The sequence below is a fragment of the Orussus abietinus genome, unplaced genomic scaffold (assembly GCF_000612105.2).
Source record: "Orussus abietinus isolate OABI.00-Male unplaced genomic scaffold, Oabi_2.0 scaffold1, whole genome shotgun sequence".
Lineage (NCBI taxonomy): Eukaryota > Metazoa > Arthropoda > Insecta > Hymenoptera > Orussidae > Orussus > Orussus abietinus.
In genome coordinates this window covers 215,568-241,746 of record NW_019396017.1, presented here as the reverse complement: position 1 = coordinate 241,746, position 26,179 = coordinate 215,568, and the positions used below count along the sequence as shown (strand labels likewise).

Below are 26,179 nucleotides of genomic sequence, written 5' to 3'. Positions count from 1 at the left end.
ATCACGAGATCCTGAAAAACTTATTTACGCCCCGACCTCCTTCCCTCGTGCGTAACGTTACCTAATATTAAACCGCGCAGCCGATTCCGGACCCATACTAGGGAGGGAAAATTAACCCAGGGTTTAACTAGGCTTAACGAGAGAAAGTGCACAATGAAGATGCCGTTTATAACTGTCGACCGTCTTCGTGGGAGGGCGACGATAACGCGGACTCTCTTTATCTTTCCAAATTGCCCTTAACCGAGTCAACTAACGAAGCATTGATGGATCTTTTTTGCCGGTCGACGAACTTCCTGTCCATCTTGGGATTGTCTCGCCCTGGTAATTCGTGTGTCCCTGGGACTTCGACGAGAGTACCCAGGAGCACGTATACCCGGATACACCTTTTTCAAATCTTGCTTCCATCGTCCCTCGACTTACTCGTCTTCTACCGGCGTGCTTCTTCCTGCACCTCGATTTGACGTAATTCATCCACACGAGCGACATGCCCTTGTCCTTTCTACAACAAAATAATTCCTCGACTCGATAATCGGGCGCGGCCTCGAACAGGTGGATGACACCACGACGCTCGACCGTCGTTCGTTTCGCGCATGCGCGCACAGGTCCCTCCTAAGCACCAGCTCTTGACCTCACCCAACAAGATCCTTCACCCTCGCGGGCGCGCAGAGCACTGAGCGCACCGATGCGGGCTGCGATCCATCGCCCTCGCGATGCGCGGTACCCCCACCCCATTGCCCCCAAAAACCGCCCCTACGTCTCCCCCAACACAGCGGACGTGCTCGCGAGCAGGGGGCATTCATCGTCCAGCCATGGAAGCGGCATTATGCGCCGAGAATGGGTTTTCCGCTCCCGCGGGCTCTACACACTCACCGCATGACGGCGAGCTGGGCGGGACGCGAATTAACGCGGTATTTTTTACCCAGCCCCACGAACACGACCGCTCACAATTACAGTGCGTTCTTGCGCGGTTACGTCAACGAATGACGCGTGTTTTCTCTCTGTAATGCACACCGCTGGCTCGCGATAATAGCGTCCAGGCATAGGACGGTTCAGCGGGTCAACCACCGGCCGGCAATTGCGATCCGCTCCGGATGACGGGAATCATTTTCATTTGTCCGAAGACGACTCGTGGAGCGTGCGGATGAAGCGATTTGATCGAAGCTTTACTCACGCTGTCGTTTTGCAGCAGGGAGTAGGAGTTGTTCGACGGTCCCGGGCTGGAGGACGTGAACTCCGAGAGTTTGCTCGGCGACAGTTTCTCGCTGGCACCGCCGTCCACGCCGTCGCTGCTTCCGCTGCCGCTGGAAGAATAAACGTGAAATTTCTCGTTAATTCACGGATGAAACGTTAATTCGAATGGATAAGTACTTCTTCCTAGTACGTTCTGCATTGGAGAACACTGGAGCGAACGTAACGGGGTCGACGTTGAAACGTAATTTGCATGGAGTTGCGTCGGATGGATCGCGATCGCGGCCTGTTGCGACCAGGGGACGTAAATTACCGGGTGGTCCCCGATGACGCGTTAATGGGGTTCAAACTCACGAGCGCCGGTGAAGTAAATCCAAAGTGTAGGCTTCGATGGGCCGACAGCAGTTCTCCAAGAGCCAATCCTTGGCCGTTAAGTAGCAGTTGCTGCTAGTAATCAGAGTTATCAGGTTGCAGCCTCTCAGTCTGGTCTGGTTCCACAAGACCTCACCTACTTCTCTCGGGTTCATTTTTGTCCATTATAACACGCACTGTTTCTCTTTCCTATCGCGGGCGCGATTATGGGCGACGATTTCTCTTTCATCCGCCTCGACGACCTTCGGCGGCTCCCTATACGGGATGCTACGTTTAACGAGCGACTCGCCGATTGCACCGGCAAATAAACGAGCCTTGTCTGGGGAAGAATTACCACTCGCAATCGAAATTGCCACTAAAGATGCCACGATAGGCAGCGGTTACCAATGCAGATACCGAAATAGTCTGCAACGGTGACTACCGTTGCAACTCGTGTACAGACGCACGCCTCTCTTCCTGTTTTGCGCGGCACTTTGGTATCACCGTAACTACATTGTGGATTGTAGATTATAGACAATTTAAAAAAAAAATATGCGAGTAGTCGAAACGGTCACCGTGTTCACGCTATTTCTGCTTCACCCTGCATCGCGGTCAGCAATGCTATTAAACGTTAAACCACGATGATAGGCAATGAACGTCGATATCATATCGTTCGATAACGCCCCACCAGATCCAAAAATCACACAATGTCCTCCAATGCGACGTACCACGGCTTATTTGTGGCGGACTTAATCGCTACCGTTATCGTCGTGGATTTACAAATATTCGAATTCTAATCTTGTCCAACACTGGAGAATCGAAAATTCAAGGCAAGTCGCTAAGGATAGCATCCTGCTGCTTAATCTTATCGAAGATCACGCGAATTTATATATATGTTTAAGCAATGAAATATAAGATTAAGTAGAATTAAATCTACCTTTCCGTAGGACCAGTGGAATAGCTCGAAGACTCTTCGCCAGATTCGACACTGTTGAAGGACGCGCAATTCATTTTCCTTTCCTCCCACTGGGAGCGCACCTCGTCCTGCACTCTTCTTTTCAGTTCTTCTACTCTTCGTCTTTCTTCTGAAATTACTTGGCTTCCTGCGAGACAACGAGTACGATGTGAATAATTATTAGAATAAAAGATAATTACGTCTACTATGCATTGGTCAGGTCACGGAGCAATTCTTAATCAAAAAAAGGAATAACCTCGTTGAGGTCTGCAAAGAACTTTAATACCGTTTACCTTGCTTTGCTAAATGGAGCTGCCGATTTCTCTCGATTTCCTTGAGGGATTCGATGGTCTTCCTTCCTAAGCTGCCTTGGGTATTTACGATCGGAGAATCGGTGGTAACTCGAGAAATCCTGTCGAAGTCTTCCCTACTTGGCGATCGTTTTTCGTCCGAGTTGTCGTGTGAATTTTGTGCCAAGTTTTCAAGCTCGTCGTCGATCGCTCGTATTCTATTGCGACCCTGAAGGAAAACGGTGCGGAATTAATCTACAGCTACACTGAATGGAAATTTATTAACCCTGTAATTATTTCATCCTATGCACTCACTTCTTCTAGTCTTCGCATATGTCCTAATTTTTGTCTTTCTAAGCTTCTCGTGTCTTTAGTCGCCGTAGTCTTAGCCTCGTTTCGTTGCGAATCTAAGTGATTCAGTTGAGATTTCCTCGCTTCGATCCGGGCGGAGAGTTCGCTTAAATATCTGTAAAAAAAAAGAAAAATAATCACTCCGGTTAATCTTACAAGTATTTAAATTTGCATGGCATTACAGTAGAGGATGCCATCATACCTTTGCAGTTCCTCCCTGGTGGCCAGTTTGCTTGCTTCCTCCTCTAAATGATGAAACTCCAGGTCCTCAAAGGCCTTCCTTTCGGATTCTAGTACATCCTGCTGAATGCGCAATTTTTCTACAAGTTCCTGCTGGACCATCTCGTCCATACAATTCGACAGTTCTTCCTCTAGACAATTGCAAGCCTGTTGAGCTTTTTGCACGCGTTGCTTCGCCTCGGATTGCAGATTTGCCTGTGTCGCGTTGTTTTCGGTCATTTCCTTCTCGAGCTCGTTGATTCTGACCTGCACTCTGATTTTCTCGCTCTCGTCCTGCGTGAGCTTCAGCGACTCGGACTCGTATTCGGCCGATAACAAAGCTTTCTCCAATTCAAACTAGAAATAAAATGGAACATCGGTTGATTTGATCCGAACATTTACGTGCGAACTTCAAAATCAACGCATCGACTCACCTCCCGATTAATATCCTCCTCCTGAATCTCGATATCCGCGACGCTCCTCTTGAGGGCGTCCATATTGCCGAGGATGTGAATCTTCTCGTTTCTCAGAAACCCGATGTACTTCCTCCGATCTTCCTCCTCCAATTCCTTCCTCTCCTTGTCCGCCTTGGCCTCGTTCGACTTCGCGTTGTCTCTCTCGGAGTTGTTCCTCTTGGGCGTTGTGCATATGTCTTTCGACTTGGAAAGCATAGACAACTGCTCGATCGCCTCCAACAGATCGTCATTCGATATAGCCAGCTTGTTCTCAATTACCTCGCAAGAATTGGACAGCTGACCGTTTCTCTTGAGGCTCGCTCGGCCATCCTTGTTGTTCGTCGCTTTCCCATTCGTCACCGTGACGTTTTCATAGGCACTATCGGCGTTGCCGTTGAGCGGCACGAAGTTCTCGTAATTCCGACCTGAGTCGTGGACGGCGATTCTCGTACCGTTCAGTTGAATCTTCCCGAACGCGGTTCGCTCGATCGTCGAGGAGCGCGGAGAGTCGTTGCTCCGCCTCGGGACGACGTTTTCGTAGTTCGGAGTGCGAGATCGAGAAAGCGAACCCGAGAAGCCGCGTTCGCCCTCGCGAATGCCTCCGTTTCCGGTGTCTTTGCCCTGGCAAGTGCTGGGCCATCCTGGCGACCGATTGCTATTATCCGGAGTCGTCGTCTGGAGGCATTCTCGATGACTCGCCGAGTCGTCGTCGACGTTGACCGACTTGGCTCGCTCGTCGTTGGACGCATCGCCGTTCCTCATCGGCCGGCAGTTCTGGAAAGCCACGTTCTCGTAGGCCGCCGCCGGCGAGGTCTGCCTCGAGGACTCGAAGGAGAAGTGCGGCTGGCTCTTCGACGGGCTCTTGGGACTGTCGAAGGGGGAATTGTAGCCCGGTCTCTTGTCTCGCGGCAGCGACCCGTTCGTCTTTATCCTGAAACAACAAACGATGTAGTTCGCGTCCGCCGAGAACCCCCGCACGTGGATTCGATTCCTTTGATGTGAAGCCGGCTCATCGACCATCGGCGATGGTTCGCGTCTGGTTTCGCGGCAAAGGGTTAACCCCGAGGGACGGTCGCCGCGATCAAAGGGTCTCCCTCGGAGCATCGACCCGTTCGAGCATCGATAAATCCCGGTCGCGAATCCGGCTCTCACCTGTTCGGCTGCCGCGGCTTGTCGGCGAGACTCCGCCTCTCGTACTCGGCGCACATGGCGAGGATCTCCTCGAGCCTGGACTTCTCTCGCCTCTCGACCTCCTGCTCACGGAGTCTGTCTTCCTGGGCGCGCTCGCGCCTCCGCTCGGCCTCCTGTCTCTTCTTCTCCGCGTCCACCTGCCGCTCGCGCAGTTCCTCGAGGGAGCGGCCGCCCCCCGGGCCCGCCGCGCACCACCAGCGCCTCCGCTCGCAGTACTCCGGATTCCGGTTGAACATCGGGCTGGGGGGCTGCAGCCTGCGGGCAGGGGGGCTCGACCCGGACCCCTGCGCACTTCGGCCGCGCAGGTCGGGATTGGAGGCGCGGCTCGGCCGATCGCCGATCTCGGAGTCCTCGTCGCTGGCCTCTCGGCAGTAGTCGGCCTCAGCCGGCCCTGGAGCGCGGGCGTACCCCGAGCGGCCAAGGCTTCGCTCGGAGTGCGCCGGGCTGCACGGCGAGCCTCCGCCTCGAAGCGATGCCGGGCTCGACCCAAAGCTCTGCGCGCTTCGGCCACGTAGGTCAGGGTTCGAAGCCCGACTGGGCGAGCTCGCCTCCGGGTCGATCTCTTCCCGCTTCACGGCCCGCAACCGGGCGCGGCTTGGCCGGTCGCCGATCTCGGAATCCTCGTCGCTGGCCTCGCGGTGGCAGTCGGTCTCGGTCGGCCCTGGAGCGCGGAAGTGCCCACCACGACCGAGGTTCCGCTCAGAGGTTGCCGGACTCCTCTCGGAGTTTGCCGCACTCCTCTCCGAATTTGCCGCACTCCTCTCGAAGTTTGCCGGACTCCGCGGCGGACCTCCGCTTCGAAGCGATGCCAGACTCGAGGACGACCTCGAGCGGCCCAGGATCTGGTCCGCAGGGACGCTGGTCGTCACCCCGCCTGCCGGGAATACCTTCGGCGACACGCAGTTCCTGCTCTGGCGGGCCAGCATCTCGAATTTGGTCAGTTTCCCCAGGAAGCCCTCGTCGTCGGAGCACGAGTTCCTCGGCGACTTACGCGGCGCCACGGGTGGCTTCCGCTCCAGGTGCCGCTCCGCGGCGTCGTCCGAGCCCTCCGTTGCGGCGAAGCTGATCGGCGCCATCGAGATCCGGGAATTCGGGAGCACCGACCTGAGCTGCTTCGCCTCTGCCGGGTGGTTGAAGCGCATGTAGTTCGACCGCCCTATGGACAGCATGCAACCTGGAGAAAACACGGGCTCGTTAGTCGCGTTTCAGGTTGCTCCGAGGAAGAGGTCAACTCGCGAGTCTCTTCCGCGGTTATTTACCTTTCACCTCTGACCAGTTTCGTTAAGCGAAATCTGTTAAATATAATTTCCGTCGTCTAGAAAATTACTGCGACCTTTGCCGTTCAATATTTGACGCTTTATTCTCAAATGAAGTTGATTTCCCTCCATGCCCATGTTGTACATCTCTTCAAAGTGCAAGCTTCCCTCTACACGTTGTCGACAACAATCGTGTCTTAAATATTAATTTTTAATCATGTTTATTTCGTCTTTGACCGCAGCCCGTTCGGATTTAATTTTCAAGGCCCTTTTCACAAAATTGTTGACATTGTTGCACCGTGCGCTTGTTAGAGGCTCTTGGAAAGCACTTCTCATGGATGTTTTTTGATGCTCTTTGCGAGTCAAAGGTTTGAACAGCAAAATTCATGATAATTTTCTAGACAACCTAATGCAAATTGCGTGAGCATTGTTTTCTCTCTCTTCGACCAGAAAACGTATCGTTGGTCCACGTTGATCCTGGGATATTCCGCAAGGTTCAAATAGTCTCGACTAACTGCAAGGAGATTTCGCGTATTCGAATCGCGATCGAGCCGTTCGGGTGGAGGCGCGAAACTCGTTTCGCCCGGGAGAGGTTTCTGCATTTGGGCCAGTGGTCGATACCTTTCCGGTCGATCCGGGCGCGTAACGGGTCGATCCTCGACCCAATAACGATTACCTTGAGCGAGTCTCACTGGCGAGCCGATCGGCACCCCGTCGACGGACGTGCTGCCATTTATGGGACGAAGAGTGACCACTCCGCTATTGTTCTCGATCACGCAATGAATGGGCTCGACGCCGGTCCCCGACACCGGGATCTCTGCATCTCTGATCGACCCCACGGTGACTCTTCCTGGACAGTCGGGAAAGGACATGCGATTAGATCAGAGAGTTTTGAAACACCTTTCGTCCGCACTTAGAACCTGGCTTTGTTTACACCGGCGACTATATACGCTAAAGACGTATTCAGGGTAAACGATGATTTTATATTAATGAAACACTTACTACGCTTCCAATGCGCCTTTAGTACACGTGCTAAAGGCTTGGTATGTATTTTTTCTTTCTTTTTTTTTTATTATGAAATCATCGTTCATACAGAGTTTCACAAAAAGTGTCTGCAGTCCGCCAGTACCAAGTGATCGATGTGAAGTAACCAAATGAATACGAATGGCCGTACCATATTCTACCTTTTGCAAACTTTACAGCAGCCTCGGTAATATTTTTATTCCGCACATTGTCCCCAGCGTTAATTGTCCGGAATTATTTCTGGGGGATTAGTTTGGCCTTTTATAACCGGGAAACGAGGTACTCGCGAGCGCTATCGCGGAATCGGCGATGTCATTTCGGGACTGGCGCGCGTTTCGCACTACCGCGAGGAAGCATACCATACCGACGCGACAACTTCTGCGAAAGACCGAGGGTTTATATTTAGTTTTGGCGCGGTCTTGCACCCCGACATTTTGCGTCTTTTTGGAAATTCGCTCGCCGTCTCGCCGGAAATATCGGGCCCCGCTGCGGCCGAGGGAGCCCTTTCGCTCGGTTTCCCGCAAATTCCTACCGAAATAAAGCCGTCCCTCTATGCAGCGAGTTCGGACGACTCGAGCTTGCCGCCCCGCAAAATCGCAGGAATTCCTACCACGGTTCTGGATAGGCAGATAATAAATCGATATCTAGATTTATAATTAACAAGTCGAAAAGCGTAGCTCGACCCAGGGAAGGCAAGAAAAGTCCAGACAAAGTCGACCCCAACCCCATCAGCAGGCTCGTCGAGCAAAACTATTGAGACCAGATAAAAAACATAATTATAAATGATAACGATAATGATGAAAGTTAACAAGACTAAAATGGAAACATCAAATAAGTCTTAATAAAAGAAATGGTTAGAGGAAGAGAAAGGAAATAAAAAATGAAAAAAAAAAAGAAAGGAAAAGTCGCGAGTATAGGAGTCACCCTCTGAGCGGAGGCGCGTCGTTTCGTTTTCACCTCGTTTATCCAATTCCTCGTCCGTTGACCGCATCGGCGACTCGCTCCTACCAATGGCTGCACCGCGGTGCAGTAAGTGCATCCCCGCAGCAAGCGGCCGGTAATTCTGATATCGCGCTCGTGGGTGGTCTTCGCGTTATTGGTCATAACGGTCACTTCCGTCCGCTTCGAGGGAAACGATGGAAACGAGAAGTTCTTTCGCCCTGGGGTTTCCACGTAGGTCGGTATCGCACCGTGATCAATTTCTACCGAGGATCGTGGGCTCATAGGTAATCGTCGCGGGCCCGAGAATACTCCACTTTGAGGATCGACCGGTGCAATAATTCCCATTGCCCTCCGCATTCGGCGGGGATATATTTATATCTGGGGACCTCAGGTTACCGTCCTCGGTCGTTCCCCGCCGTGGAAACGTTTATTTCGCTCGCCGATTTATTGCGCGCGCATGCGGAATCCGGGAGCGAGGTCGCCGAGGACGAAGCGAGGTTTACCTTCCGGCAGGGGATGCAACGTAACCGCGGTCGACAGCCGTCCGCTGCCCATGGAGACGAGATGCGGAGCCTCGGTCTGAACGCGCAACGCCCGGCCGGCTTCTCGTACCTCCAGCCCCGCAGTGGTCATCCCTGGAAAACGAGAAAGCGTCAGCGTCAATTTCTCGACCGTCGCGTTTTTCCGGTGATACGGAAGCAAGGTGACAAAAAAGGGTCATGAGACTTTTCGACCTAGGCATACCGAATGGTTCGATGCTTCGATCGAGTTAAGGCGATGTGAAAGTGGCGTCGAAGAGGTTTTCTTCTATAAAAATTTTCTCCCAACTCGGTTTACCGAATAGTTTGAAACTTTACAACATAAATAGGAAAACTATAAGGAAGGTCCCGAAACTCATGAAATTTCGCGAGTTTCAGGACCTACCTTAGGGTCTCCATATTCACGTTTTCAACTATGAAACGATTTGGGACACCCAGTTTGTGGAAAAGTTTTATGAACGATTGAGCTTCCGAATGCCACTTTCACATCCCCTTAAGGTGATATGAAAGGGTCATACTGTATATACATAAAAATGTCAAAATATTTATCAATGCACCGAATAATTTGAAACTTTAACGTGCGATCACTGAGGTCCCGACGAAAGTCTCGAAACCTGCGTAATTTCACTTGTCGACAAAGAAATTTTTATGTATCCCGGACAAGAACCAAAAGGGAAAAAAAATTTCGAGCATTTCATGACTTTCATTAGGATCTCCGTAATCACGTGTTAATGTTTCAAGCAGAATTCTATGGAATGACCCTTTCGTATCACATTAATCACCCGCATATGGAGCGATTTTGATGCGTTTTATCTGCGGCTTCTGTACCATGTAATAATTGATTCGTGAAAATAAATTTCTTCTTCTTTTTTTCCTAAGTTTCGACGACGGAGTTCTTTTAAGGGCACGGCCGACGCGAGCGTTTAAGGCCATCGGGTGGAGGAAGCGAGAAGACGCCTCGAACGAGACTCGGAGATGCTCCCCGCTCGTGGGCGATTGCGACGATACGAGGTCGGAGATCGCGGCCGCGAAAAAGGCGCAAAAAGTCCCGCGGGAACCGGTCCTCCTCGACTCTCCGCCTACCTTTGGGCCTCCTCAGGGTTCCCCGAGGTGCCCGGGGAGGCACGGGGTCACGGGGTCGCCGGAAATTAGCGGTGAGCGTGCGAGAACGGTGCGGATAGCCGGCCCACCCGGTGAAGGTCCCTCCTTGCGAGTACCTACTTTTAGGAAATAAAAGGACGAAAAGATGGCCCCCGTCGCTTCCCGTGCGTAGATATAGGCGAACTCGAGAGTATTCCCCGACGCGGCCACGGCCTAGCTTAACGCGCTCAATTAAAGTCGTTTCAACTCGTTGAGATGACTCGCGCCGGACGAACAACCCCAACAGCTGCGCGCCCGGAGGAGCGCCGTGAGCCTTTCCCGTCGCCTCTTATCCCGGCACCTCGAGGCCTCGGGAAAGCGGCCGGCGAATTTCTCCCGAGGATGAGTTTCGCTCTTGTGGCCATATCGCATATCTCACCGTTAATTACATTTCAATATTTACAGATTTCGAAATCTGCGCTATCCGTGCCCTTCGCATACTCTCGTATTAAAATCCGAAGCATAAAATTTACTCAAAGCTCCGAAATATCGAGTTTTTAATAAACTTCGACCATCCGTATGCTATGCTTCGATAGGGTTGGCATAAATCCGACTTTTCTACAAAAAGCCAAGCCCAATGGTTTTAACCGGTTTAAACCATATTTGCTGGGTTTTACCGCCTAAATCGTCGCCTAAATAACGGATTAAAAACTGGTTTAAGCCATATTTCAACCAGGTTCTTTCCACGGCTTTATCCCGAGTATGCGCAGGAACGAAAATATGTTTAAATGCTACCTACACTTTAGATAGAATAGAATATATTTTAATTTGTTTGGACGTGAGTGGAGCGCATGTATAGGTACAGGGTGCATACAATATTAGAATAAATTCTATGCTACATACATCTACATGGATTTTATAAAATGGTTTCAACCGAGTGGGTTTTATGTAATGTATTTTATCTGCTGGAAAAAAAATCGGAAAAAACCGCCGGTTTTAATCAGAATGGATAAAATTTCGCTAACCGTGTGCTTCGATAATTTTAACAAGATTTATCGTTCTCGATAAGTACATGTATGGTAGGTACATTTCTAGAGATCGTTTTTCATGAGCTCATCGCCACGATTTATCGTTACGGGTACGTACTTTGTACGTACGTACAATTATACGTACAAAGTACGTTGTTTGTAACATAATGACGTACTTTATATGTACAAAGTACGTATAGTGCAGGTACTTTGAGGTGGCTGCACCATTTTCGGGGTGCAGCCCCCTTAAGGTGGCTGAACCATTTTCCTCCTCCGTTCTCGCGCCACTTGGGCGATAACGAAACCGAAAGCGCAGCGGCTTCGCGGGTCCGATGTCTGGTCCGGCTATCGGGCGCTCGTCCTCTCGTGTGAACCCGGAGGCCAGCTACGCGCGGGCATCTGGCTCGCAGCCTCTCGCGCCGGTTTTTCTCGCTCCTCGTGGGACGCGCCTACGCCGCCATCGCGCGGCTCGCACGAGTCGCGTACGTAGCGCGCACTGTGCGCGGCGCACTCAACGCGCGGACCTCGCGCACCTCGCGCACCACGTGCACTCGTCCCGCGAGTAGGTACTCGTCCGTGCGTTGACTGCGCCCCGTCCGAGGCCGGGAAGAAAGGGAAACGAGAGAGCCTCCTCATTTCGTCCGGCGAGCGACTCTCGGTGGAGGAATCTCGCGATAATTTCGAGCCACGCTGAGAAAAAAACAGCAAACCAAAGAAATAGCACGAAACAGTCCGAAAGAAATATTTCATTAAGTCAAAGAACAATTGCTTGAAGAACTTGGATGCTTCGAGTCAAGTGATTATTCTGCGAATGAACAAAACATTTCCTCGAGTCAATCCGAATTATTTTCGATCAATTATATATGTCGAACGCTCGCAGACGTTAAACCCTGCAGTAAAACGCAACCGCGTCGAGCAACGTTGCGCCAAGTCCGTTCACCCTTGCAACCTCGACGCCGCACCGTCGTGGGATATAAAGCCGTGTTCAGACTTGCAATCGCAACGCTCGCCCTGTGTAAACGAGGTTGAGAATCTGACCCGCGGCCTGACGCGACGTGGTCGCAAGTCTGTACGCACCTTCTAACCGTCTAACGCTATCGCGACTATCCGTGGCACGGTATCGCGCGGCTCCTTTTTCCGCGCATCCCGCAGCGGAAAAGACGTCGCCGGCGCGTGCCTTCCGCTGACCTTGTACGCGCGCGTCTTTTCGCCATCCATTTCGCGCGTGCCTTCCTCGGCCTCTCCGGAAAGGAATTCCGCCGAGCCAAGCTTGGCAACAACATACATCCCCGAGATTTCCCATTTTCTTCCGCGTCCCTTCTCGCGGGAAAAACGCGCCCCCGTCCTGCGGAATGCTCCTCGGATCGTTCTCTCTTTCCCTCCGATACGCGCGTCCTGCTCGTCCTCGTGTCGCCCCCCTCGCCATCGACTTCGTCAATGAGACCGAGCACCGTCATTCAAGGATCGTAGTATATATGTATATATGTATGTATGTCCGAAAACGGTGCATACAAATTCTCGCGGTTAGCCCAACTCAATCCTACCTGTGTACATATATAATACCTACATCGAATTTCATTCCTTCTCCTCTGACGCGAAGTTAATACTCTTGGGTTACGAGGAAGTTATCCATTCGTAGCATCTTTCCTCAAGGATGAATTATTAACCTGTGGCGGTCATAGCATATGTATATATATATCAGAAGTTCTTCCTTCTACACGGGCCTTCGATAGCCCAGCGGTTACGCTCACCGCTCATACCACATAGTCTCTCGGGTTCGAATCCCGCTCAGAAGAGATTTTTCGGTGTCTAAGGCAGGGTCTGCCTGATAGCCTTACTGACGAGTCCACACAGAGAGACCCGGGACAAAACACAACAAATGGGTACACACACACCATCTCCACACCTCATCTATACCCAAAAACCCTTTCGTTGCTATTGGCGTATATAGAAGCTTCGAAAATGTGCTCGATTTATATCGTCTCTAACACTATGACAATTCATAATTTCACGTGGAAATCTAGGAAATCAGCCGCCGTGTATCTTAAAACATCTCCGAGTGCTGCTTTTTCGCGAAAGAATATTTAAATTGATTTTTTGTAGGCGATCGCAATGACTTTTCACGGTTTTTCGATGTGTTCTCTGGGTTGTCTCGTTGGGATGTGCGGTTTATTTACGCAGGGCTCTGCCGCTAGTCGCGTCCCATCAGGTACGGTAAATGAAGAGCGATTTTCGCGTCCGGTGGGACCATTACCATTGCTAAATTATGAAAAAGTAACGCGGAAAACTGGGAAATCACCCATCAGGTATCTTAAAACACTGCCGAGTGTTACTTTTTGGCGAAAGAATGTTTGATTTTCTATACGTGGTAGCAACGCCTTCTTGCGGCTCTGCGACGCTTTCCTCGGGATGTCTGGTCGAGATGTGCGGTTTATTTACGCAGGGCTCCGCCGCGACTCGCGTCCCATCAGGTACGGCGAGCGAGGAGCGAACGTCGCGTCCGGTGGCCGCATATAGAACATCCGCTCGGCGGTCCCGCGCTCGTCGCTTCTCGCTCGTCCTCCGAGGCAACCGGGTTCGCCGTACGTTTCGCCTTAACCGTTAATCAGGTGCACCAAAGGTCGTTACGTAAGTCGGGGTATCCTAGGAAGAAAAATTCCAGAGCAGAGGGAGGAGAGTAAAGAAAAACACGGGTGCACTCTACGTGGCCGCACAAACCTGACAGGCCCAGCAAATGTGTCAAGAATCACGTATTTGTGATTTACGTACGTTTCGCCTTAACCGTTCATCAGGTGCACCAAAGGTCGTTACGTAAGTCGGGGTATCCTGGGAAGAAAAATTCCAGGGTAGAGGGAGGAGAGTAAAGATATACATGAGTGCACTCCACGTGGCCGCACAAAACTGACGGGCCCAACAAATGCGTCAAGAACCATGTATTTGTGATTTACAGTAGAGCAGTCATCTGTTTCGTTAACACTCTATAAGGCCACGTGACTTTGAAGTCCCATCTCCACATACCGATAATTTTGAAGTCGTACGACTTTTCCGCCGGAATTTAATACAGCACCTTATATTATCGTACCACTCTTTTCTAACCCAGGAATTCGTTTGTAACTTATAAACGTTTCAAATTGTTGTAAATCTACCAATAGTAGGTGAATTACTCGGTACTTATCGAGAGGTTGATATTTGGAAATTTCACGTTCGATCAGTTTTTTCTTAGCTTGGAAAAAAAAAAACAACTGGGTTGTAAAGGGTTAAGAGCTCTCCTGCGCAAGCAAGTGCAATTTGCATCTTCGTTGTGCGGCCTAAGTGCGCGGGTATGGAGGTAGGACGGAAGAGGGAACGCGATTTCGACTCTCTCCCGGACCGGAGGACGGACCCAGGGCAGCTTCCTCGTCCATAGGTGTCCGGGACGCGCGCTGGGATGCATTCTCGGGTGCATTCCTCCGTGCGTCGAGGTGCAGCGTGGGCTGCGGGAATGCGCGGTGCGCTACGCGTGGGCGATGAGTTTGGTCATCAGGACGTGGCGAAGTGCGAGGGCTCCGCGTAACCGGACCCTCGTCTTTCCACGTATTCCACCGTCTCCCGAGGTCGGATCGATCGAACGGGCTCGATGCGATCGATCGCGAGCAGGAGGGAAATTCACGGCCAGTCGCGATCGACGTTCGATCTCACGAGTCGCGGATAGTTGCGGAGTCGCGGTTACCGAATGAATGCGAATCAGAGGTTACGTCGTGAACCGATCAGGATCCCGCCTATCTTTTTATCTCGACAGAGGTTTCCGAAAACCTATTTATACGATGCATCGGTTACGTTTTACTAACTCACGTCGAACGGTCCCTCGGATCGTTTCGCAAGCAAGAGGGAATTAACTGTCATCGCGATTAACGTTCGATCTCACGAGTCGCGGATCGTAGCGGGGTCTCGGCTACCGAATGCATACGAAATAGAGGTTCTGACGTCAACCGGTCGGGACCCCCCTGTCTCTTCCCCAAAAGAACTTTCCGATTACTTAATTTCCTGACGATAATATTTGGCATCTCACCTAGTCTGCATAATTTTCTAATAAGACGATATTATTTATTATTACGAGCAAAACGTCGAATTGTTCCTAGAAGATATCAGGAACGGGTAGAAATTCACGGTCAATCGCGATCGATGTTCGATCTTACGAGTTGGGAATCGTAACGGAGCCTCGATTACCTAATGGCATACGAAATGGGGATTCTGACGTAAACCGATTTGAATTTCACCTACTCTGCATAATTCCCCGATAAGACGATATTATTTATTATTACGAGCAAAAGGCCGAATTGTTTCTTGAAGGTATCGGAAACGAGTAGAAATTCATGGCCAGCTGCGGTCGACGTTCGATCTTACGAGTTGCGGATCGTAACGGAGTCTCGATTACTTAATGGTATACGAAATTGGAATTCTGACGTAAACCGATTTGAATCTCACCTACTCTGCATAATTCCCTGATAAGACGATATTATTTATTATTACGAGAAGAACGCCGAATTGTTCCTCGAAGGTATCGGGAACGGGTAGAAATTCACGGCCAATCGCGATCGACATTCGATCTTGCGAGTTGCGGGTCGTAACGGAGTCTCGATTACTTAATGGTATACGAAACTGAAATTCTTACGTATTCCAATTGCGATCTCACCTAGTCTGCATAATTCCCTAATAAGACGATATTATTTATTATTACGAGCAGAAGGTCGAATTGTTTTTCAAAGGTATCGGGAACGGGTAGAAATTCATGGCCAATCGCGATCGACGTTCGATTTTACGAGTTGCGAATTGTAACGGAGAATTGTAACCTCGATTACCTAATGACATACGAAACGGGGATTCTGACGTAAACCGATTTGAATCTCACCTACTCTGCATAATTCCCTGATAAGACGATATTATTTATTATTACAAGCAAAACGCCGAATTGTTCCTCGAAGGTATCAGGAATAGGTAGAAATTCATGGCCAATCTTAATCGACATTCGATCTTATGAGTTGCAGGTCGTAACGGAGCCTCGATTACCTAATGACATACGAAACAGGAATTCTGACGTTAACTGATTTGAATTTCACCTATCCTGCATAATTCCCTGATAAGACGATATTATTTATTATTACGAGCAAAACGCCGAATTGTTCCTCGAAGGTATCGGGAACGGGTAGAAATTCATGGCCAATCGCGATCGACTTTCGATCTTACGAGTTGCGGATCGTAACGGAGCCTCGATTACCTAATGGCATACGAAACGGGGATTATGACGTAAACCGATCGGGATCTCACCTCCCCGTTTACCTAATTTCCTGATGGACGGTATTTTTAATTGGCCCGAGTGAAAACGCACCGATTTCCTCGACCACGAGGATGATTCACCGAAACGAGGGAGAGCGCACACCTTGACGTCCGGGATCGTCGAAAGGGTCGACACGTCACTCGCGTCGTTCCGGGCGTTCCGGGCATTCCGAGTCGTTCGTCCGCAAACGTGCCGATCGTCTCTCCTCGGGAAACAAAGAGAGAACACAGTAGTCCGGGAGAAAAATCCCAGCGACGGGTGTACCGCGACATTACCGAGTAATTATTCAAGATAAGCGCTCGGGGTCGAAAGTCGTATTCCGAAAAAAAAAAGAGAAAAAATATCTACACACCGCATAGAAGGCGTTTCAGATTTTTTACCTTTACTCTACGGAAATGTGCGTAATTTTCAAATGTATAAAATGTAGATATGAAAAATTTGGACAATTTTCACGCAAACGGAGAACGTGCTCCGTCGAGAGTCCTCTCGTAATCGGAGGCGTACGCAAAGGTAGCCTTCCTCGGCGACTTTGCTACCTTATCAGAGCGGTCCGCATTCGTGATCTTGAGCAAACACTCTGTTTGCCGTTGATAAATCGCGTCGCAAAACGCCAAGGAAAAACGTCGCTATCTCGGTACGGAATTGCGGGCATACTGTGCGCGTTCTCGTCGGCTTTGCCGAGGGTCGAGTTTGAAGTTGATAGTACGAGGAAAAACCCCATTCTCTCTCCGTATGATTTCGTTCCATTTCTGGTTAGCAGGTGTAAAAATGAAGGAATTTAAGGTGAAGTTAAGATCCGCCTTAAACCAGTAGATTCGAATATGACACTTTTTTGGAGGATATTCCACAGATCCTTACAACAAATTAAATACTTTGACGTGAGAAACAGTGTCGGAACCGTCGCGCTATTTAGAACACTCTTATATTCGGAATAATCGCAAATGAACAGGGTAGAAAGAGAATCTCCTAGTAATCATTCTACCGAAACGACAGATGGAATATGTAATTCCGTACAGTTCTCAACGTATCACGATAAACTTGTGAATATAAATATAAACCTCGGTAACTTGGCGCGCTTTTTCATACGGCATATCAATTAGAATTTATTTTTACCGAAGACGATTAAGTTTCTCGACGACTTTCGCTTAACCTTAATGCGAGATTAACTCGCGTGTACTTTTAACTCACTGTCAGCTGAGATAATTCGAGGGAGCGATCCGAATAATCTCGCCGATCCCGTCGATCTCTCCGAGCCCGAGAAGACTTCGATCAATTTCTCGGATTAAGGTGATATGAAAGGGTTATTCCGTATTCATAAAACGTCAAAATTTATGTAAAACTTTTCTCCAAACTAGATTCACCGAATCGATGGAAACTTCAGCATGTGACAATGGAAGCCTTAAGGAAGAACGTGGTGCTCATGAAATTTCGTTTTTGATAAACGTTTTTTTTCATTTAGCCCAGAGTAGAACCAAGAATCCATATATATATTTTTTTTTTAAATGAAATTTCATGAGCACCACGTTCTTCCTTAGGACCTCCATAATCACGTGCTGAAGTTTCAAATGATTAGGTGCACCTGATTTGAAGAAAAGTTATCAATATTTTGACGTTTTATATGTATAGGGACCCTTTGATATCACTTTAAATTCGGTTGAAAAATTCCCTTAATTTTTCCGAGGCTTCCGAAGCCGAAAAAGATTCTCTCACGCCGAGTTAGGCCGAATCATGGCTCGCGGAAACTGCGAAACGAGGAGCGTCCCTCTCGTCCACGGCAGCGAGCTGAAATCGGAGCTCGCCGCGTTCGATATCGCGCGCGATAAACCGGCGAGATAGCGAGTCTCTCGTCTCTCGGCGGGGCTAACCGGAGTCTCGTGCAAATTGACATTGCGATTTCGCGGGACGATAAGCGAGTCGCGACGCCGTTTCGCCGGCTCGGATCCGATCTGGTGAATTTCTCGAGCGACGCCTCCCTTCGTCCACCATCCGACCGGCGGACCATACAAGCACTCTTATTTCAATTTATTTCATTTTATTAACGTGAGATCTCGACTCCATCTTACTCAAAAACTGGGATTCATGAAAAGATTCACCGGAGAGTCTGGATACCTCACGTTACAACGCGTAGAAAAATATTAAGAACATTGAGAGAAAGAAAAATGAATTGACTGAAATAAACGTAGGAGGTATTTAAAATAAATGTGTCTACTATTGACAATTCTATATTTCGTATATCTCGCAGCCTGGTATGATGGCTTATTATTAGACAAATATGCGCGTATGCCTCAAAACTAGAGTATTCCAAATAAGAGCCAACTGATCGATTCTGTGGTTCAAGACAGAGGGTCCTTTCCGTCCACTGTTCCTAGGAACAGTCTTGGTTTAGCCGTATCAGTTGTTTAGGCAACGAACACGTCTTCTAAATAATGCTCACGTCTTCTAAACAATGCTCACGCCTTCTCGCCCGTGATCCCTGAAATAGAGCCGCCTATGGAGCTCCGATCATTTTGCCATTGTTTCTTTGTGAATATTTTCTTCATAAATGTATATCGTTGCCTGAATCGTATATAATTGCAAGAAACAGTTATTTTGCTGAGAAGAAAAATGATATCGTCGATTAAGTTGAATTTTGTTGTAGCAATGCATAACTCTGAGTTGACCAACTTTGTTCTTTTGTATAACCAACAACACTTTCGTTGGCCGAACCACAGACCACGGTTGTTGTACGTACGAAGCATTCGGTTGACCCGTAAAAATTCCTCGATTAATAACTTCCAGTCAATTAGCCAAAAGTCGAGTCGATCCTAACAAACGAGTAATTCGGCCGAGTGAACTGAACCTCGATTCGCTCGACCGGAACGTTTCCTGAAATTACCCAAATGCAGTCAATCGTTCGATTTTGTTCCATGAACCAAATTATTTTCTGCGCATGGATCCGTGGGTCGGGATATCGAGAGGTACCATTTCCGGCCCGGTCACGCGAACGCGCAGAACTTTTCTCCCGAGTTCAACATTTATCGTCATTTATATGGTGCTTAGAGAGAAGACCGCGCCCTGGAGATCATCCCCGGCTTCTCGAGGTTCCCTCTCGTATAAAGTCGAAGCCGGCTTTCTCCGAGCCGAGATTACGATTAATCCTATCGGTCGCTTCTACGGGGAAGGGTTCGTGTGCCCCCGATGGATCGGCGCACGCGCGATCGGACGAGTCCTTCCACGAATCGAGTCCTTTTCCGCGACCGCGAGGCCGGAAAAATAAAGGACCGCACGCGAAGAGGATCGATTTCTCGCGGGCTCCGCCCTCGACGAGGTCCGAAGCGGTCATAACTCCGACCGGCCGGCTTCTTCCTCGACTTTTTCCTCGGCCATTACGGAGCGGCCGATCGCTGGCGGAGAAAAGCCGAAGGCGCCGGTTGCTGCGGCGGCACAAAGCGCGTACCTCCGCCGCGGCCTCGGGGACGACCGTCTCGCGTAACGACCGACCCTCCGCCGTTACGGTCTACGGTCTCCCCGGGATTTACCGCGATTCGCTTCGAATCGCGTAAACCGGTGTTACGCGCCGGCACGCGAGCGGCCTTGCCCGCGGCCTTGCGATCTCGCTTTCCCGCGCGCCGGAAGCTGCGGCGAAAAAGCACCGACCGCTCAGCGTTCCACCTCCGAGAGTCGCGGATAGATTAACAGTAGAACAACCATCATATTTTGTTTTGTATAGGATGAGCCATTTGAAACAAGTCATTTTGACCCGTCTTGGTAGATCTAATGTTAATACTACGTAAGATTTACCTTTAAACGTAAATCGGACCATTTTGATCCACTGTCGTCATATAAACGTATTAAAAATAATAACCCCTCTTAAAAGCAAAAATAAAAAATCATGCGATTATCACTAATCGCTTGGGATTTCGCTTTCTCGCGCGCCGGAAGTTGCGGCTAAAAAGCGCTGACCGCTCAGCGTTCCGCCTCCGAGAATCGCGGATCGATTAACACTACGTAAGATTTACCTTTAAACGGAAATCGGATCGTTTTGACCCATTGTCATCATATAAATGTATCAAAAATATAAACTCTTGTAGGCAATTAAATGACAATTCCTTAATATTTTGTCGACAGGAAATGGCTGAACTTAATTATTCTTTTTAATAGCTTTAAATCAAGCGAAGGCTGCGATGCGTCTCGTAGGAGAGTCGATGAATCGAATGACTCGATTCGAACCTATGCCCACCCTTCTTTTTATACCCAATTATTATTAATCGCAAGTATTTATGTGAAGATACGGGAACGGCCGGGATGGTATATGTGAATTGCGGAATTTATGATACGATGACGTTGGGTCAAAAGGTCCAAATCTTTGTTCAAAGGTTGAGGGAATCCTCCCGTTATTTCCACCGACGCGCGACATAGTAAAGATATGTCTGAATCCACCTTTATTATTACCTCGGTACCGGAGGCCTTCACGCGGAGAATTTCACCCGATTAAATTCGGTGACACCGCAGTGACTCAGATTTTCCCCTCGGACCTGTGACGCGCGTCAATCTCCGGTTTCGCCGCTGCGACAGCCGCGCGAAAACCCGCGGTCCGCGATGAATAAATTTAAAAGGATCACGCCAGGAAGGAAGCTCATCAAAGACGCGAGTTTTTGAGTTTAATCACCAGTCTTTAGTTCCAACGTCCCATCTGTACCATGGTCGCCATTGCGTAGAAAAAGAAAAACAAAAGATGCACGTCCCTTGACGCGCGTAAAACAAAGTGCCCCCCCAATATTTCTCCCTCTTTCCTTAAAATGAAGAATTGCAAAAAAATTCCGCCGATTTTCCTACGCCCACCATGTAATCCCAAAACTAAACACCGGGACCTAGAGGAAGGAACCGGGCTCGGGTCGGTGCTCCGAGGAAGTAATATTTCCGGGGGCGGCAGAAAATAACTCGCACGTGTTAAGGCGTCGCCTTTCAACCGCCGCGACGCCGGGAAAATAAAGGGCCAGGTACCCAGTATAGAAAATCGTTGGTGCACCATACACGCGGATTACACCCGCGCCATTAACCTGGGCAAGAGTTTCGTCGGGGACACGAGAGCGTGCGTTCCTTAAAAAACGAAATTAAATCTCGGACATTAAGGGGATGTGAAAGTGGCATCTGCGAAATAAATCATTACGAAACTTTTCTCCTAACTGGGTGTACCGAGTTCTTTCAAACTTTACAACGTGAATGTAGAGGCTGCAAAGGAGGCCTTGACACCCATAATATTTAGGTTTTTATAACAAATTTTAAAAATATCTGTAAACATATTAAAAAATTGAAACCTCCTGGGTGTCCGTTTTTTTTGTGACAAATGGAATTTCACGAGCATTACGCTCTTCCTTAGGGCCTCGATAATCACGTGTTAATGTTTCAAATGATTCGGTGTACCCAGTTTGGAGAAAAGTTTTATAAATATTTTTACGACATATATATATGTGTATATATATATATGTGTATATATATATGTGTGTATATATATATATGTGTATATATATGTGTGTATATATATATGTGTATATATACACATATTATACATAGAATGACTCTTTCATATCACCTTAAGCCCACCGCGGGTGATTGGGTGTTCCAGGAAGAGTCCTCCTCGTCGGGCGAAACTGGATCGGATAAACAACGGAGGAATTTCTAGGCGATGATCACGGCCCTCTCCGGGCGCGGCAATCGGCGAATCTCCTTCGTTTCCACTCGACGGGCTAAGAAACCGCGCGTAAGGAGGCGACGCACTCGAATCGAGAGCTCTCGGAGGCTCTTAAAAAAAAAAAAAAAGAAGAAGAAGAAGAAAATAAGCAAAACGAGAGGAAGAGCAGGAACGTCGAGCGGATCGGCTCTTCCGATGAGACCTCTCGAGAGCGCGTGCTCGCCGATAAACAACGAATAAATCCATGAAGCCGTGTGGCCCGCACAATAAACGCCTTGTATCGAGTCCTGCTCATTGTTCCCGATTGACTGTCCGCTGCCCCACTTTGTCGTCGCAGCTGCCCGGTGGACGCGCGTCTGTTAAGCCAGCACGACCACTTTACCACAATCAAACAAAATATACGGGAAAATGTAGTGCTCTCTTATTGCCAATTTGTTCCTCGATAAAAGAAAAAAACAGCATGCTCCAGCCATTACAAAAATAATGGGTAAATGCGTGAGTAATGCCAGCTCATTATGAAGTCGTCACGGCCAATTTCACAAAAGTGGCATAAATAACCAATTAAAAAACAAAAAACAAAACAAAACAAAAAACAAGCGCGGAAGATTTTGTTGCTATTTAGTTGCTCCAAGAGTTGATAAATGAGAATTCCTCAACTGCAATAAGTAATAAATTATCGAGTGCACTGGGACGACTCGCGGTTCCCTCCACCTCGTGCATATTTCTTCCTGTTTCCGCAGGTGCGAAGTCGGTTATCGTCTTAATTACTCATCGGCTGCGAAGCGAATTATGATTACGACGATTTGGGAGAGATCGCGGGAATTTTTTCGATTCGCCTATTTTTTTTCCTCCTCTCGTCATCGTGGAATCCTACGATCTTTTTAACAATTATTGGTTACGAAGGGAATTATCATTACGGTGGTGCACCGATTGCCTTTCCGACCTGACCGCGCCTCTTATCGCTCGATTTCAAGGTTAGTTGCATTTCAAGCTACATTCCTAGAAAATTGTCCACAACGGCGCCTATGAAGAGTCGTTTCGAAATGCGGCGCGACTTCCTGGCGAATTCGCGCGCCAGGATTTCGGTGGAAGTCGCGTCGCCTTTTAATCCTTTGAGGCACGGAATTTTAGAAAATAAAAAGGCTCACATTGCACAGGAAACTGTATTTCCTTTTAAATCGAACAAAGTTGGTTTACTTCTATTAATAAAGGAATGACATAATATAAAAACATAAAAAAAAATGATAATAATTCAATTAAGTTTGTTATTATAAGGTGGGACTCGAATAGTCCCACCGTGCCACGTGGGTTCATGAATGGTACTTATCAAAACACATCCTTTTCCCAAGGCGCAGAGTCACTTTGCATACAGTACAAGAACACGATGTGCGAACTTAATTTTTTGTCTTGGGTACTACAAAGCGCACATCGTCTACGAGCAATAAAAACCCAAGAAACTTCAAATGCAATAAAAACTTCCGTTTCCAACAGCTAATGAACCTGTACATGACATCTCGAACCTTGCTACCACAAGCGAACACATTAATAACATTTATTGATAGTATTGCCACCTACTTTACGTAAGTGAGACAAAATATAAACCCATGTGCACGTAGCAATTGGAATATTTCGAGGTGGGTCAAAAACTGTCCCACCGTGGATATTCACGTATTATAAAGGTGGGACACTTTTGATACCACCGTGCCTCAAAGAGTTAAGCGCTCCGCGTGGATGAACTATGACACCGGCGATAAGCGAGCCGAGCTCGTCTCCGAATCGCAAACCCGTGTCTTTCCTCTTCGGACCGATCCCTGGCAAGGCTGAATTTACCCACAGAAGAGTGGAGGCACAAGAGCGGCTCGACGTCTCCCCTGGAAGTCTCAAGGCCTTCTCGAGCTCGCCATCGTGCGTGGATTGTAATCCACACGCACGGCAGCCGTAAACGTCGCTTCTCGCAGGTTACTCCGGATTACTCGAAGCCTCTAAAATCGCGAAATCGTTTCGCGCCACCGACTTCTCTAAAAAGATTAGCGATAATTAATATTCTCCGCCGTGCATCGCCTAGAACCCCTCAGCCTGGTTCACTATGCCAAAGCTCGGTCCGAGTTTTCCGCACTTAAGGTGCTACGAAACAGTTATTCTATACATATAAAAATAAAAGATTTATAAAACTTTCCTCCAAACTGGAGGCACCGAATCATTTGAAACTTCGGAACGTGATTATTTCTTAACCCTATGAGTGCTATGATCCTATAGGTGCGTCCGACATTTGGTCCAATATTGCTTGCACGCCCTGAGGAAATTCGCCCATACGCCGAAAGGGCTTAGCGCTCAAAGGGTTAAGGAAGAAGTCGATACTCATGAAATTTCATTTATCAGAAAAAAAAAATGTGTTCTTGGCTCCAATCTGGGATAAATAAAAAAAATTCTCTTTTAAATGAAATTTCACGAGCATCGCGTTATTCCTTAAGGCCTCTATAACCACGTGACAAAGTTTCAAATGATTGGTCTCAGATTATAAATATTTTAACGCTTCGATGTACATAAAATGACCCTTTCATAACACCTTAAATGCAATTAAAAAGCGAGGGTATAAAAATGAAGGTAAATGCCCATTGGGCCAAATATTTTCTACCTCAGAACCGGAAGTCATCAAAGTTACGGGGGGATCGCCTTATCACGCCCAACAAAAGGGGGTTCGATATCGGGAGCGATATTGTGAATAAACATACGGTTAGTGCGTAACAGCGTACCCAAGATGACGATTTCCAGCCTTGATAACGTTTCTACCTGAGCCTAGTCCCAGATTAATTATAGAATTACCGAGATAAACCGGTGAAGGTATTTTCTACGAGCACTAATTGAAGAAAGCTTTGAGGTGCGATAACACTCGTACCTCTGACTATTTTTCAGGGAAATGGTTTAAATGCCATTAGCTTATCGAAATATTCGAAGGCGGCTTTCGATGTCGGGTATTCGTCTGGCCAGAGTCGTATTCCCGGGACCGGAAGTCAAAAAGTGAAATCACCTTTGTACGTGTCCTCTGCGCAGTGGACGCGCAGCTCCCACTTGTAAGCCCGACTTGGGATAACAATGAAGAGAGCTGGCGAAAAGGGAAGGCGGAAAAATACAGTCAATAGGAATCGATTGCGTACGGCATGAAAAACCGGCGTATGGCGGAATCCCACGTGACGGATTCTGACGTAAACAGCGGCGAAAGAAACGAAGACGCTAGCCAAGGTCTCCGCGCGTTCCTTCCCGAGTCGGCCAATACCCTTGCCAACGTAATCAAGATGAGAAAATCCTGTGGTTAAAATTAGATACACCTACGATTAATTAAACCACGGTAAACTTGAATACGACGACGCGGACGCGACTATAGCGAAGTGCCATCATTGGAAATTGAACATTACTCCAATTCTCGCGCCAAACAATCGCTACTGCGACGCGGGCCGCGTCATCGGTTAGCAACAATAACCATTAGGCAACTTAACCCGGTCAATTAGCTCTGAACTTCGCGGCTTCTTCTCGCCGGTCGACAAAGACCCTGGATTTAAGCTTCGGTAATAAAATCGGCGTATTTTTTTTTCTTTCACTTAGCCCCGATCGGACGCGTCGATATCGCATTAGTCAGCGATAAGATCCCTGGAACTGCGTAGGTTAAGTCACGGATTAAAGCTCGACGCTGCGCGGCTCGCGGGAGGTTAGAAGGGTTCGCGCTGTTCAAATTCCCGCCAAAGCGGGATCAGCGTTCGCTGAGAGACACTTTCGGACGATGGTCGATTAAAGTGAAAATGCGAAAATACGAGGAGCGACGGGTCTCGCCTTGATTTTGCGAAAATTAGGTGTACCAGAACGATGGAGGACTCACCGTGCGGAGTTCTTCGGGCCGATCGCAGATCAGGGGAGAACCGACGTCGCGGCGCCGGCGCGGCGTCCTGCCGGGCTTCTTATTTCGAACACTCGCGCCGACGCGGTGTCCGCACTTCCTTCGGAGGGAATGCTTCGCGACTCAAGGGAGATCTCATAATCGAACGACACACCGATTGGTTCGACTTCCAATTGTTTGGTCGCGTCTTGGTCTCGTTTCGAGGTGTCGCATGGACGCCACCGCGCCGCGATGTTGTCGCCACGAACTCTACACCACTATGGAGCGGCTCGGCTTCGGTATGCGCTGGCCGAGGCCGGATCGGCCCCCGATCCCCCCGACCAACCAGAGAGGACCGGCTAGGGAAGAGGGGCGAGCGCGACAGGGCAGATGGCATCACCCGAGAATTACCGACCAATCCCGAAGCTAGCCGAATCGCCACCGAAGTCACGTGGGAT

General features: G+C 48.8%; 1 protein-coding gene across 1 annotated transcript in view; it reads right to left on the bottom strand.

The window, feature by feature from the left end:
* The window catches only part of LOC105697977 (pleckstrin homology-like domain family B member 1), a 28,947-nt gene extending 2,934 nt beyond the window's left edge, over nt 1-26,013 (bottom strand). Inside the window, exons 1-10 of the mRNA XM_012421747.2 lie at nt 25,725-26,013; nt 8,725-8,856; nt 6,933-7,106; nt 4,962-6,174; nt 3,789-4,740; nt 3,338-3,711; nt 3,100-3,250; nt 2,788-3,013; nt 2,477-2,642; nt 1,172-1,301 (exon numbers count right to left, since the gene is read on the bottom strand). Of these exons, the coding sequence (XP_012277170.1) occupies nt 1,172-1,301; nt 2,477-2,642; nt 2,788-3,013; nt 3,100-3,250; nt 3,338-3,711; nt 3,789-4,740; nt 4,962-6,174; nt 6,933-7,106; nt 8,725-8,854 (3,516 nt within the window). The 5' untranslated portion in view covers nt 8,855-8,856; nt 25,725-26,013. The remainder of the gene's footprint in view (nt 1-1,171; nt 1,302-2,476; nt 2,643-2,787; nt 3,014-3,099; nt 3,251-3,337; nt 3,712-3,788; nt 4,741-4,961; nt 6,175-6,932; nt 7,107-8,724; nt 8,857-25,724) is intronic.
* Between the last annotated feature and the right edge of the window lie 166 nt (nt 26,014-26,179).